The sequence below is a fragment of the Helicoverpa armigera genome, chromosome 23 (assembly GCF_030705265.1).
Source record: "Helicoverpa armigera isolate CAAS_96S chromosome 23, ASM3070526v1, whole genome shotgun sequence".
NCBI classification, from domain to species: Eukaryota; Metazoa; Arthropoda; class Insecta; order Lepidoptera; family Noctuidae; genus Helicoverpa; species Helicoverpa armigera.
The window spans coordinates 8,773,240-8,788,628 of NC_087142.1; the positions used below are offsets into that span (position 1 = coordinate 8,773,240).

The following is a 15,389-nucleotide window of genomic DNA, read 5'->3' on the forward strand; positions in this document are numbered from 1 at the left end:
ATAATTGGCGAAATAAATAAAAATATTTTATTGATGTCAAGAAAAAAAAGATTTACCCATTTCAACAACTGGAAAATCATTCTTAGAAAAAGCTTACGTAGAAAATATTAAATAACTCTCAATTATTATAAATAAGCTTCTAAGAAACATTAAAATAGCACCACATATTTGCCATCTAAAGAATTTACAACCCAAACCAAAAATACAATCAAATTCTTCTTCAAGGCATTGCAGGCATAGTTTAGATAATATCTTACCACGTTACAACTGAAGGAAAAAAAATAATAAAAAATAGTAAAAAACAAGATGGCGTCGGTGTGAGCGCGTCGTTATATTCACACACAAGACACGCCCGGATCTTTCCAGAACAACCCACGTGTTTTACAGGTGTAAACAACTTTTCACATGATTACCTTTAATTAAAATAATTATAATTTATATTTTTAATATAGAGGGGTAGTTAGAGGTATAGGATAGGCTGATTATCTGGAGAAAAAGGCTCGATGAGATGAACTGTTTCTTCTAGAAGGTACATCACAAGAAATTATTTTTTTCTAGAAAGCTCTATCACAAGAAAAAGACCTAGAGGTCTCAGACTCATTAATATTAATCCTAAGGTCAAATCCTTTATATTTTTATTTCAATAAAGTTCTCAAAAAGGGCTTCGACCCCACGTTCGCCTTCCAAGAATCTAGGACTCTTTAGTCTCCTGTTTTTTTTGTTTTTATAAATAGAAAGTAACTTTGTCTGTCTTTGCGCTTTCACGCTAAAACTACTTTTAAACAAAAGATACCCGTTAGTAGGGAGCCTGTAAAATGTCAGACTTTGTCAGAGCTGCGAGCAGTAGTTCCCTCAGGAATTTATTTAACACCGTATTCAATTTATTTACGTTAATTTTATTTTAATTACTTCAAGATTTTACGATATTCAAGTGAATCACGGCCGCCTAGGTATTGACCAAGAAAATGTTGTCGACCCCATTTAAATCCGTCGGCGATTATCATCAATACACTGAATCTTACTGCTGGCTGCTATATAAGTCGGGAGCCCTCAGGACTCGCCACACAACTCCTGCGCAGCTAGGACATCTGAGATATCTGCAAGTTTTAGCATCAAGATGAAGACGTTTGTGGTTTTGGCGGCTTGCGTTATGTTAGTTCAGGTTAGTGGTGTTTTTTTATTAAACTTGCGAAGCTAGATTTTTTCTCAATTTAATTTTTCGTACATTTTTTTGGATTGTATTCGACCAAATAAAAATATTTTCAATATTTATGTATTTTTTCACCAAATGTTTATCAATAGATATTAAAGGAACTAAACCCAACTCAGTAGCTGCTCTGGTTGGCGCATCGTACTTTTTTGAAAACCTAGCATGAAAAACAAATGTAATACATATTAATATTTCCCTATTATAGATTAATATTGTAATAAAATAATAAAGTTTTAATGTAATACATAAAATAGTTTTACCAGAGGAGATTCTCAATTCGTATATATATTTCATTCTTTTTTTTACGGTTCCGTACCCAAAGGGTAAAACGGGACCCTATTGTTTTCGCTCCTCTGTCCGTCCGTCCGTCCGTCTATCACCAGGCTGTATCTCATGAACTGTGATAATTAAAGAGTTGAAATTTTCACAGATGATGTATTTCTGTTGCCGCTATAACAACAAATACTGAAAATAATGAAAACTAAAATAAAATAAATATTTTGGGGGACTCCCATACAACAAACGTGATTTTTTTGCTAATCTATCTATTCTATACATATAATAAATCTGTAAAAAAACTGTGTCTGTACATTGAATATATTAAAAAAATAATAATTGGGTGGGGTTTAGAAACAGTAATGGAGCACAAATCCAAAAAAAAAATTCTGTCTGTATGTCTGTATGTCTGCATGTCTGTATGTCTGTATGTCTGTTTGTTTGTACACGCTAATCTTCGGAACTACTGGACGGATTTCAATGATTTTTTCTTTGTTGTATCAGTATTAAGCCTGGTCAACATATAGGCTATAATTTATCTTCGAAACTTGAAGACCTGGTGCAGAACACCAACAGACCAACAAAACTATAAGAGATACCAAAATGGTGCCATAGCAAAAATTGTTTCATGTGATAAGCATTTTCAGCTGAGATAATAAATTTTAAGATCTGGAACACCTGATGTGGAACCCCAAGAGCCCAGCTTCTCTGTACCATATACAGGTATGACGTTTTAGCAAAAGTTGTTCAACTTGATAAGCACTTTCTATTGACTTATACAAATTGAAGATCTAAAACACCTGATGTGGAACTCCAGGGGCCCAGCTAGACTATAGCATATAAAGATATGACGTTTTTGCAAAAGTGGTTCAATCTAATAAGCACTCTTTATTGACGTATATACATCGAAGATCTGGAACACCTGATGTGGAACTTCAAGAGCAATACTACACTTAAAATGTATAGAAACGAATGTTATGAAATAGGTATGGTGACACAAAACCGACGATTATCCCTTTATACACTATAGAAATATAAACTCAAGGACAATCCCCGGTGGACGTCGTTAAAAAAAAGACAATCCCTATACCATACCGCTAACTGTGGATGAAAATTACTTGGGCTATTGTGATGGGATGCTAATGGACTAGGAATGGGGAAACTACGGGAACTATGGCACCTGCCGATGACAATGTATTAGATACATGTAAAAATTGCTGGTGGAGACTTCGCCAGCTCACTTACTGGGCCCCCGGGAATCAGTCACTGAATAGCAACAAGAGGACAACAGGGACATGAGCGGCTGAAGTGTGAGAATACCTCGGCGGATTTTAAACGCAGATTACGCGCTCCCTGTGGGTCACTTACCACGAGGCATCCTCCGAGCAGGGCTACTAACCCTGCTCTAGCGACTCCACTCTGGACGGCCAAGCCAAGCCAGAGGCTTGAGACCTACCCCCGTCATGGTTCACTCTGACCTGCCGGAGATGGGGGCAGTATACTCTCCCTGGAGAACTCAGTATATACAGCCCCGCGGGGTAGCTACTCCCCGTCATCAGCCTCAGATGTCCTGCGGTGCTTATATCTCATTATTATTGTCGTTATTATCTCAAGAGCCTTTGTCCCAATTATGTTAGAGTCGACTTCCAGTCACGATGCAACTGAGTACCAGTGTTTTACAAGGAGCGACTACCTATCTGACCTCCACAACCCGGTTACCCGCTCAACCCAACACCCCTTGGTAAAACTGGTCAGACTTACTGGTCTGACTACCCATAACGACTGCATAAGGGACAGGATCCGCGTACGAAGTCGCGGGCAGAAGCTAGTTTTCTAAATAAAGGTACGGAACCCTTCGTGCGCGAGACTCACACTTGGCCGTTTTTCTGCGAAATTATTTTAAATCTTGATACAAAAATGCCATTTTAAGTGATGATGACCTCTTCACTACATAATGCCGTCATACCAAAGCATAAAACACAGACAAATAAGGCATCTTTAAGCTCTCTATTGACCACAATTTTTTCCACAGGCCTCAGGTCTGACTGATGAGCAGAAGGAGAAATTGAAGAAGCATCGCTCGGAATGCCTCACGGAGACCAAGGTGGACGAACAGCTGGTCAACAAGCTCAAAGGAGGAGACTATAAGGTTCCGTATTATTTTATATAACAGCTACTGTTTAGGTAGGTACTGGTCCAGTCATGATGTAAACAACTTCTTGCAGATAGCAAAATCGACACTATTATTAATGCGAGTTTCTAAACATGTATGTCGATAGTATATTTGTTATTCTTTCAGATAATATTAAAGGATCAATTTTGATAAAACTTACTGCCAAGTTTTATCGAATATGGCTTATGTATCAAAATAGGTAATATAGAGGCTTCTTTCTATGTGCAATAGGTAGTTTCCACTGGATGGGGATGAAACCGCGTATTAGTTCACTATAAAATTCTACACATATACCGACTCGACCACTCAACTGTCTACTTTATCTACTGTTAACTACGATCAGCGGTTAAAATACATGAAATGCCCAAGTCCATAGCATAGTAACATATATGATGATGTTATGTTTTCCACAGACGGAAAGCGAGCCCCTGAAGAAGTATGCGCTCTGCATGATGATGAAGTCTGAGCTGATGACCAAGGACGGCAAGTTCAAGAAGGACGTCGCTTTGGCCAAAGTCCCTAACGCAGGTGAGGACTAACTAGACTTTTATACAGAAAAACCTGCGTAACTTTTCAGTGAAAGGATATATATATACGTTTAGCAACATTATTATCCAGACAATAAAATGAGCAAAAGTGCATTACCGAGGTTTCGACTCGGTACTGATATATAAAAGGTTCACATTGACGTGGTTTGGAAGGAGAGCTTTTAGCTGATTCTTAGGAATGATTTTTCAAACCCGCCTTGTATCCTACCTACAATCAGCTCCATTGATTAAACGTACGATATGACCAAATGGTTTTTAATTGGTACCAATTCTAACGACACTTCCTTTGTTCTAGCTGACAAACCCACCGTAGAGAAGCTGATTGACGCCTGCCTAGCCAACAAGGGTAACACCCCTCACCAGACTGCCTGGAACTACGTCAAATGCTACCACGAGAAGGACCCTAAGCACGCGATATTTTTGTAATTGCAGAACACTATCAGCCTTTGGATTTTTCCAAAGAATTTTCTGTTACAACCTCAACTTTTGAACGGATTCTGTAATTTAAATGAAGAACGCTCGCACGTCCTTACTGTTCGACGGTTAACAAGCAACTGACAATTTTTGAATTGAGAAGTAGTTAGATGTTGTTTTGTTTTTCTTAATACCCTCGCATTAAAAATAAAATTGTAAATGCAATGTACTGTTTAGGAATAATTTGGAATACAGGGATCAATTTGAAGTAAGAAATACACTTAAAATAAACTGCCTTAACGAATTTAATAATTAGACCAACAATAAATGAAGAACATCATGGATTTGTCGTTTTATTTGTGTTTTAAGTTTTTTATCACCTTTATACTTCTAGTCATGATCAACTGCGTATTTTAGGCAGTTTCCATTATAACAGAATGCGATTGAGTACCTCCTACACTTTTAAATGGAATTACTGCCTATTCTCCAGAACCTACCCCTGAATATGATGATACCAATTTTCAAGACCTGTAAAGTCTTGTCTGTATGGTCTTTATTATTATTCTTTATTGCACACATAAATACATTTGACACACTGAAAAACGGCTAGCTTAACCCAGTGTTGTGTTGTCTTTCTATGTATAAAGGTGGGAACCAGTGGCGTCTTCAAGATAAATAAGACTTTACAAATACAGAGTGATACAGATATAAAATACTCGCTTCTGCCAGCGGTTTCACCCGCATCCCGTGGGAACTACTTCCCGTACCGGGATAATAAGTAGCCTATAGCCTTCCTCGATAAATGTGCTATCTAACACTGAAATTTTCAAATTGGACCAGTAGTTCCTGAGATTAGCGCGTCCAAACAAACAAACAAACAGCTTTATAATATTAGTATAGATTTCGGTTAAGTTTCGCCTGTTTCCACTGTAGGATGATCTTAAAAAGTTACCGTGGTCCTAGAACACATAGGGCACATAATGATTTTCAATTACCTATCAAAAAAAAGTTAACTTTTAAAATATCCTTCGATTCGATTTAAAAAATCCAAAAATTACTCATACAAAATGGCGTCGAAACATCTCGCTACTGCGTCGAAATCATTTTCTGGTATCAGCAGATGACGGAGATGAATGAATGAAAGTGAATGCGATCAAAGTTTTAGTCGGTCTGATATCTTCTGGATACCATTATCTCCTCACTATGCTAACGATCAAATAGTTGCATTGTTGTTGTTTGCAGTGCACAAGGTTGTTGTTACTGTTTCAGCCTTTTTTTTATCGTCCCACTGCTGGGCACAGGCCTCCTCTTACACGGAGAAGGTAATTCAAAGAAAACAAATCTCACTTTACAAAACAGACTGCTATGATGTTGTTGATACACAACATTTGTTACAATATTGTTTAGTCTTAATCATTAATGTATATTGCAGGTACAAACAGATATTACTGTCTCCAAACACAAACATACGCCTATATGTTACAATATAACACTAACTGTCTATTGAATCGATACAATACTATTGTGATAGTAATAAAATAAACTATCACCACTTCCTAGTGGTTTAGTTTTCTATAAGATTTTGTTCAGATGTCGCGGTTTTTATATTTTACTTCCTTGTTTAGTCCACCAGCAGTTTCTAGGGCGACCTCTTTAAATTCTCCAGATGAAAGTAACCTTTCTCGAAGAATCGGTCCATTATTTCCTGATCTAATTCAAACAAACAAGCAAGCGTCATTGTAATGATTGTGCTACTGAAAGTGATGTGGAAGAACTGTCATAATAACTGTAGTGGGAAGGTCTTTACTGCCTCGTTGGTCTAGTGGTCGCAAGCGCGGCTGCTGTGCTCCGAATTCAATTTCTGGGTCGGGCCGGGTAATCACTTTGTGGGTTTCTTAAACTTTCACAAACCAGCCCGTAGTCTGGAAGTTGGTGATTGATTCACCCGTACCTCGGAGAGCACGTAAATGCGCTTGATCTTTTTCCGGTCGTGTCGGATTGCCGTCTCATCGAGTTATGAGAGTGAAGGTATAGGGAGTGCACCTGTGTCTGCGCAAATGCTCGTGCACCCATATATACATATGTCCTGCGCAGCTGGCTAATCTCCTTAAATGAGAATAGCCGCCATGGCCAAAATCGGACGTGGACGCCATTATCATTATTTGTATAGTGGGAAGGTCTGGAACAAAAACTTGGATGTATGAGCAATGGTGAGACCAAAGAAATTGTTTGGAGAATAGATTGTTTGTAAGATTTGGTAAGTATGTCACTTATGAAATGTCGTCAGAAAGAAAAGTATAGAAGGAGCATAACCAGTCAATATGTAACTAGAGTTATAACTGGAGTTCCAATCAATTTGAACGCGCCGTCTGAACCAACTCTTAACATGACGACTATTCCTAATAATATTTTGTCTGTAATACCATTGTTTTAAATTAGTGACTGATATAAAAAGGACGGTGTATTAGGCTGTATGTCAGTCACATTGCTTGGTTAAAGTGTGAAACGTATCTAGTTAAAAAATGTGTAAGGTCGAGTTAGCTGTCGTGTTATTATTTGTTGGTTTGGTTCACGGTCATAATAAGGTAGGTTTCTTTTTATTACAATATACATCTTAAAAGTGAAGGAAAACACGGAAACTCGATTAAAATAGTAAAAAATTACTACCGATCACCGGGTCTCTTAGGACTCAATGGACAATAAGATTCTGCTCCAACGTCCGTCTACTGCTGACAACATCAAGCCTCAGGTCTTTCACGAAAACTTAGGCTCTTTTTAGGCAGAGCCCAGTTTTCTTTTGATGAGTAATTATCAAATGACCTGTGGGTGCAGTGTGGGAGTACCAGACTCTTACTGACTAAATTCCATCATGTTCCTGCTTAAGCCCCTTATGTATCAGAGCCGCGGTAGCCCTTTCCAACACTCTCGCAGCTCAGGTCAAGAGAAGAGAACTGAAACTGATGCGTGGACAGATGGTTCAAGTTGTTACTGCCATGATTCAAGTAATTAGACATAATTTTAACAATAGTGTATATGCCTGTTTTTGATTTCCAGACACACACAAAGAATGACATCGTACAGATGAAGAAGAGGTTTCAGATGGAGTGCATTGAAGAAACGAGGGTAGATCAAGACATTGTTTCTGCAGTTAGACGAGGGTACTGGACTGTACCCAAAGTATGTATTTTATTACAGTTAGTATCTCTCTCCAGTCGTGGCGGATTACTGTCCCATCGGGCTATGATAGTGAAGAAATACTCAATGTACGCGAATGCTCATGCACTTATAATATGTCCTGGGCAGCTGGCTGATCTACTATGAGAACAGCCGCCGTGACCAAAATCGAATTTGGACGCCACTATTACCATCTCAAATCTGATTAACAACCCTACCTGAATACTTAAATACCTAAGTGCTGTAGTAACTATTTAGTGGTCTTAGGTATATGGGAAATATATCCGTGTGATTTCAGGCCCAACTACCGCTGCTGAAGGAATGGGCCCTGTGCGCCATGATAAAAACTGGACTCATGACAAAACAAGGGGTCTACAAGATTGATGTGGCTCTGCAGAAGGTGCCAAGACCTCGTAAGATTTCATTACTTTTAAAATTTACCTGGAGTTTATACCAAACTATAGTTATTATGAGGGATTACCCGCTCCCAACCCTCACGGCTGGTTTATCTATACCTACGCATTGGAAGTTTTAATGAGCTCTTGAGAAAAGCATTATTTTTTACTTACCAGAATCGGTTTATCATAAACAGTCTTTCTGAGTAGTGGTGGCCTGAAGTTAAAGTGCCTGTTGCTCATGTACGAGTGTACAAGTTTGGTTCCAAAGTTGTTATGTTCTAAGTCATAATATTTTGTGTAACTATGATTTCCGATCTTCTCTTTCAGAAAGATACGATGCTGAAAAGCTAATAGACAAATGTCTAAGCACAAAAGCGATTCCTGCACCAGATATTGCCTACGAATTCGTAAAATGCTTCCAAAGAACAAATGCAAACTACACAGTATCTATTTTCTAATAAAACTTGACAAAGCGCCATCTAGTTGTGGCAGCTTTCACTACATCTGTGTTTTGAAAACAGTGACATCTAGCGAACTTTAATGGAACTTAATGGCGCCATCCAACAGTTATATAGCAAGTACGCTATGTGAGTTTATAGTCACAGTTTACTTATAGTAACAATAGTTCTTAGCTTGTGGTGTAGATGGCGTTATATTTAGTTATGCTTTTAAGATGACTTGCGATAATTATTTTTATTGTCGTTTTTTATTAAGAGTATCGTTATGTTATTTGATTTGTAGGTTTTATAATAAAATATCATATGATACAATTAAACAAGTTTTATTTCTGTAGCGCATAATATAAAATTGTGCATGCGGGTACCAGAACGACGCGTTGAGAACTTTTTTGAAAGATAGGGGAAAAAGAGCAGATGTCTAGGTATTTTATTTATTTAATCATAGTGACATGTAGATATCCCTCTATCTATCTCTATTTAGCCCTCTATCTTCCTACCTACATTATTTAAGCCTTGCGGGTTCTGCCTGTAATTATGGCGGCGAAGCGCCACTTCAGAAAAAAGCTTGTTTTTTAAAAACTACTCTGGTTCCGTAGGATGTAAGAAAATATTTTGGTTATTAATAAAAAATAGAACCTACTTTTAGGTATTTCATAAAAGGACATTGTTCCGGCTCCATACATGTTCTGCCTAAGAACCGTTCGAATGGAAAGTGACTTCTATAAACTCTTAAAATTATATGGAATCCTATGAAATAAGTTTTCACGAACGGACACTTCAGGAAACTAAAATAATTACGAAAAAAGTTAATATTTTGAGGTTATAAATAAAAAATAACCAAGCTTGCGTGAAATATCAGAGTAGTATTATCAAACTACACTATACAAAATATCAACAATACTATGTACAGCTCTATATGTTCTCTTCTAGATCTAGGAAAAGACTACTCTACTAGATACTAGGAAAAGAGATAGTACCTAGTCAAGTTTAAGATAATTCTTTGACAATGATCATTTTATAAAGTTGCATTTTCTGTCTGTCCCTATGAATGCTTTAGATCTTTAAAACTACGCAATGGATTTGGGTGTGATTTTTGTTAATAGATAGAGTAGGTCAAGAGGAAGGTTTACACCAAGGTTTTACATTGCCACCGTGCGAAGACGGGGCGTGTGATTAGTTTTCATAAATGCTTAGAATTTTTATGAAAATCAACTTCCTAAACACTTTTGCTTTCAACGTTACGTTTCTTAATATATAGTGAATCCACTTTGGATTTCTGATAAAACGCATAAGTATCTAAAATGGAAGAGTTCCATTCACCACAATTCATAAAATATCGATATTATTACGATGGAGAATTATTTATTTAAATGATTGTTACTACTTTTATATTAGACAGTTACCTAGCTATCTACATGCCATAAGGCGGGAATCGAACCCGCGGTCTATTACCAAGAAGGCACAGACCATACTAAAAATGTCATTACCACACAAAACAATTTAACAGTTAAAGTAAGGTTTACCAATAACAATGAAAGAGGTTTTCGAGGATGTGCAATAAAAACAATATTTATATTAAATTAAAGGTTTTTAATCATCAATATTTCTCAATAATATATTTTCTAAGAACTGAGCAGGGGGCTCAATTGAATTTTGGTATCTCGCCCAGCTTAAATACCAGATAATAGTCATTATGTGGGCACAACAGCCCACTGTTCTACGCCCAACGATACAATTGCAACAGTAATGTCTGATGGTAGGAGCTTCTTACAAAGTACACAATTGCGTCCAACAGTGCATTGCATCTTATTATGCTCGACTGCTTCAGACCAACACATCGTCGTACATATATATAAGGTCATGAGCTTCAACCTGTAATAAATAAATACAGTAAAATGTTAGTAAATGTCAAGTAACTTGCAATTTGGCAATTGATTTGAAAACCGAGAAATTGTGTGCTTATCAAAACATAAGTAGGTAGTAACATTCTTATCAAAATTAGAAAAACACTTTCGTAGACCACTTACCATACGGGGAACAGTCCATTGTTGTATGCAACGAAGCACCTATATCTTCGTTTTCTAATACCAAAGAACCTCCAGCAGATCCACAATTTATACAATATACTATATTCTGCATCCATTGTTGTAGGTAATTATAATACAACTAAATTCGATCACAGATAGAGCAATATCCGAAAATGCCAGGAAAATCCAGTCCTTTACACACAGCCGAGTCTACCAAGTACGCAATCTAATCGGAGTCCATAATCAAGCCAAAGTTGTTAGAATAAAACCATGAAACGCATAGAAAATCACAAAAGAAATGATAGTCGCAAAGTGACGCAAAGCAATCAAACTGACTTCTAGCAAACTGACTGAAGTACACCAGTGTTGCCAATTACGAAAACTATAATCCTACTCGAATGCCAAGCTAGAAATTCGCGATTTCGCTTAAAACATATAGAATACTAGTTTTTTTCTAGCTAGTAAGTTTAGGTATTTAAATGAATAAAGTGTTACCAACTAATTTTAATAACCGACTTCGGAAAGGAGCTTCTCAATTCGATCCGTATTTACCGAAATCGCGAAAACTTCCGAAACTGGCAGCACTGGCTGACGGAAACATTTTATAAGCATCAATAATTGTGACCCAACTTTTTATTTGGAATTTATTTATTTGAAGTGTCCGTGGAATACTAAAATATGTTTCAAACAATATAAAAATAAATAAAAATTATAGTATAATTTATGTTCACATCGGTTCTTAGGCCAAAATTGAACAATGTCCTTTTAATATTGAATTGTAACTTACCTTTTTGATAAAATACTTGGCTTTGAGTTTCAAATTATGCTCCTGGAAAAATAATAGACTCTCTAACATCGCAAGGTTTTGACAAATTGGCTTAGTATGAATTTTTTTCCACGTTGAAGCTTACCTAAATTAATTTTACCAGCCATTAAGCAGGTGCTAAGAATTTACTGAGATTGAGAAATGAGCTAATAGAAATACAAGAGGTCCAAGTTGTAATTCAAAGTTACAGGTCTGACTACGACTGTCTACGCTTAGAAACAAAATAAAATAAGGACATTTCTTCCACATTATCCTCACAAATTCACCAATGATATCACAAGAAATTCGTTCGATAAAAAGCCAAAAATAAGTACTCACGTGTACATAAATAATGAGGGCAGATGTCGGTCGTTAATTTGCACATCAAGTGTATGTTGTTAAGATATGTAATGCGCATAAACACTGGTGATGGAAGTCATTATAAACCGTTAAATGTACGTATGTTTCGTTTGAACATGGACTGTAATTAATATTGGTAAATAATAAGGAATGACTTTTGGAGCTTCTGTTAGCACTGAGGAAATATAATGTTATTCTTTTAAGAGCAAAACAACAAAAAATATTTATTCAAAATAGGATGGGACTTTTTGAGCGTGTAAATTACATTCGACAGCTCCCAAAATGCCCACTCTTTACTATTTCCCATATGTTTTTGCTGGAAAGGAGAAGCGGCACAACATACATCTTAGCAATATTGCTTGAAAGAAGACATGATCAGAATTAGGAGGGAGTGGAAATCTGTATGAAGGCTGATAGAGAGCAATGCTTGATAATTCCGAAAACTAATCCACACAAACGGATAAAAATAAGGCTTTCTCGGTAAATGAGTTTTCAAATGATGTGATTGAAGCGTTCGATCTAACAGACTTTCCATCATTATATTGCCAGCATAGAGGTGCATAAAAGCTCTCACTATCTAACTTCTCGACCAGAAATTATGCATTTAAATCACATCTCTAGTTTCACCCATTTCTCAAGGAACCCTACATAGCGGTAGACCAGTATAAACCAGCCCAGTAATTGCAGACAATAGTTTTTGTATCATAATACATACGCCATTGTTGAAGGTGTTCGTCTAGTCAGAATTACCATTTACATACGCCGTGGTTGTAAATCAATTTATAAGATCTTTGTGAGCTAAGTAAGGTTGTGAATAATAGTTGCTGTTTATATGCTAGATTTGTTTTATTTGCTTCTTTTGATTATGCTAATTTAGAGGATTTCTAGATGCAGCTAAGCAAATTGACAAAGGGTCTCCATTCCAAAGAAGAGTTTCAACTCTTCTCTCGTCTGGTACATGGGGACTGCCTACAGATAAAGTTTCATTAAATGTCGCATAAAACAGATGGGGACTGTCTATATGTAGTTAGAGTTTTTGTAAATGTCGCAGAAGGAGAATCTCGGATATTGGAAGACTTTTTATAGGACACGAGTAGTAAATATCGGAATAATATAGTAAATAACGCCTTCTAACCTAATCTGTCTTAAGACAATATAAATAAATAATGTACCTATATATTTTTTATTAAATCGTTCCTTATTTAGAGCGGCTACCTCCTTTACCTACTACTTATTAGCGAATTAATATAATTATAGCCAAAACCAGACGGATCCGCAAATTATAACCTTCTTCTGACATTGAAGCTCAACTTTAAGAATTATTTCAGAAGTTCTAATTTAGACTAACTTCGGGGCATAACTTGTCATGTTTATTTCACTTCCTTAAAATAACCTTTACGGTTTAAATCTACTTCTTTGAATTATAATTGACTGTATTTTAAAGGTGAATGATTTGATAATAGCACAGATTACTTCATAGTTACTACGTACCTACTTAATATGAGTTCGAATTAGGTGTAATTGTTTCTTGGTAGGTAGTATCTAAGACAGGTAGAAACAAATGCTTACAAATATTATAAATGCGAAATTAACTCTGTCTGCCTGTCTACCTGACTGACTTTCATGGACTTTCGCATTTATACTTACCTAATATCATTAAAGATTTAATTTCGAACTTTATAAGCACCCATCAGAAAATATACAATGGGCACTATTTTTTAATGTTGAAAATCATCAAATCAGTATACCTATTGGTAAGTACCTAAGCCACGAGGATTGGCCAATAGAAAAACGCCAAAATAGGTGAATATGTACAAACGTATAATTTTAGCTAGATACATAAATACAACTGTATGTAAAACCCATGGGTAGGTAATATTTTTTAACCAGGTCGCCACAATTATCCACAATCTAAACTACCATCGCCTTTGTATGGCTCATGGTGTTGTATTGGTGTACATATGTGTGTGTGTGTGTATGTGGCAATCATATCGCTACACAACTATGATGGATATTAAATTGTTATTTATTTATGTGTCGCTTTCAATGTTTGAATTTGGTGTTTGTAGGAAACTTTCAGTCGTAAACACGTACACATTTTCAATTTGGGATATAACTTAAATAATTTTAGACTTATCGTGAATTATCTGAATTGATGACACAAGCGAGATTTAATGCTGTTCAGACTAATTTTCCCCTATATTTACCTGGTCTTGAAGGAGATCAGCCAGCCCCGTAGGCAATCAAATATTTTAGATACTAAATACAGAAAGAGAGATGACACTTGCAAAATTTAAAATTAAATTTAAGAAATGGCTAATTGACAAATGTTTTTATTCAATAGCTGAATTCATGTCTTGTACGTCGAGAAATATAGAAAGTTATTTGTAATTTCTTTTGTTAAATCGCATTTATTTATATACATATAATTTGGTTTGTCAAATATGCCTAATGACTTTGTTTTAATATTCAATATTATTTTAGATTTTTTAAATTGTAATTCCACATTATGATAATGGTCATAATAATATTTGCATGCCGGTTAAACGGCGAGACATGTGAAACACATACCTACTGTAACATCTTGTAATACCATACCATGTTTCTAGCAAATAAAATTTCTGATTTCTGATTTCTGAAATGTACGCATAGACATAGGAGCTCTCTTGGGCGCCAATCCAAAAAGATTAGGTTAAGATTCTCAGAGGTATGGAAATACAGAAAAGTTACCTCGTTAAAAGCGATATGTGGTTCAGTCTTGGTAAGAATAGTATTAGGCACTATTTGAATACTTTCAAATTCAAATTCAAATTTATTTATTACTCTTAATATCATCATCTGTCTAGCCTTTTCCTACTGTGTTGGGGTCGGCTTCCAGTCTAACCGGATTCAGCTGAGCTCCAGTGCTTTACAAGAAGCGACTGCCTATCAGACCTCCTCAACCCAGTTACCCGGGCAACCCAATACTTTTTGGTGAGACTGGTGGAATACCCTTGATATACTTTTATGTAAAATCCTGTGCAAAACTTTACCTGCAACATAAATAGTCGGAGAGCCAACCAACGTATCGATAGGTATCACAATGCAAAAACATTGCATTTTCACAAAAACTAATAGTTCTGTTTATCATGGCCGCTAGATTTATTACGAAGTTACCTCATTTTTATTATAGTTGCTACCTAATAGGTGTAATTTGTTGTAGGTATATTATTATAATGGAGGTCGGCTAAATATTGTTTTGTTGGTACTTTTACTTTTATTTAGACCACTGTGCCAACTCAAAACGTTTTTAAATATAAGTACTTAAATTGTATATAAATGCTTTTCGAAGAATGTAAAAAGATATCTTTGTTTTTCTGTATTACCTATCAGATGTTTGTTGGTCTGTCTATTAGGTACCTACCCATTTGTTTTCAAACTCATCAATATTTTTGAGCATTATCTAGCGCTAGGTAGCTTTTGAAAAGAAATCATTCACTGTGTTTCTATTAAATCAGCTTAATAGGCAATCTTTATCATAGGTACCACAATATTAAAATGTAAAAT

At 36.0% G+C, this 15,389-nt stretch overlaps 2 protein-coding genes across 2 annotated transcripts; both read left to right on the forward strand.

The window, feature by feature from the left end:
• The first annotated feature begins 1,002 nt into the window (after positions 1–1,002).
• LOC110374047 (general odorant-binding protein 56a) lies at positions 1,003–4,963 on the forward strand. Its single transcript, XM_021331586.3, has 4 exons — positions 1,003–1,162; positions 3,519–3,635; positions 4,073–4,187; positions 4,503–4,963. The coding sequence occupies exons 1-4, from the start codon at positions 1,118–1,120 to the stop codon at positions 4,631–4,633; spliced, it is 408 nt and encodes a 135-aa protein (XP_021187261.3). The 5' UTR covers positions 1,003–1,117; the 3' UTR covers positions 4,634–4,963.
• Positions 4,964–7,114: 2,151 nt separating this feature from the next.
• LOC110374052 (uncharacterized) lies at positions 7,115–8,940 on the forward strand. The gene is made up of 4 exons (XM_021331598.3): positions 7,115–7,206; positions 7,676–7,798; positions 8,094–8,208; positions 8,521–8,940. The coding sequence occupies exons 1-4, from the start codon at positions 7,144–7,146 to the stop codon at positions 8,649–8,651; spliced, it is 432 nt and encodes a 143-aa protein (XP_021187273.1). The 5' UTR covers positions 7,115–7,143; the 3' UTR covers positions 8,652–8,940.
• The last annotated feature ends 6,449 nt before the right edge of the window (positions 8,941–15,389 follow it).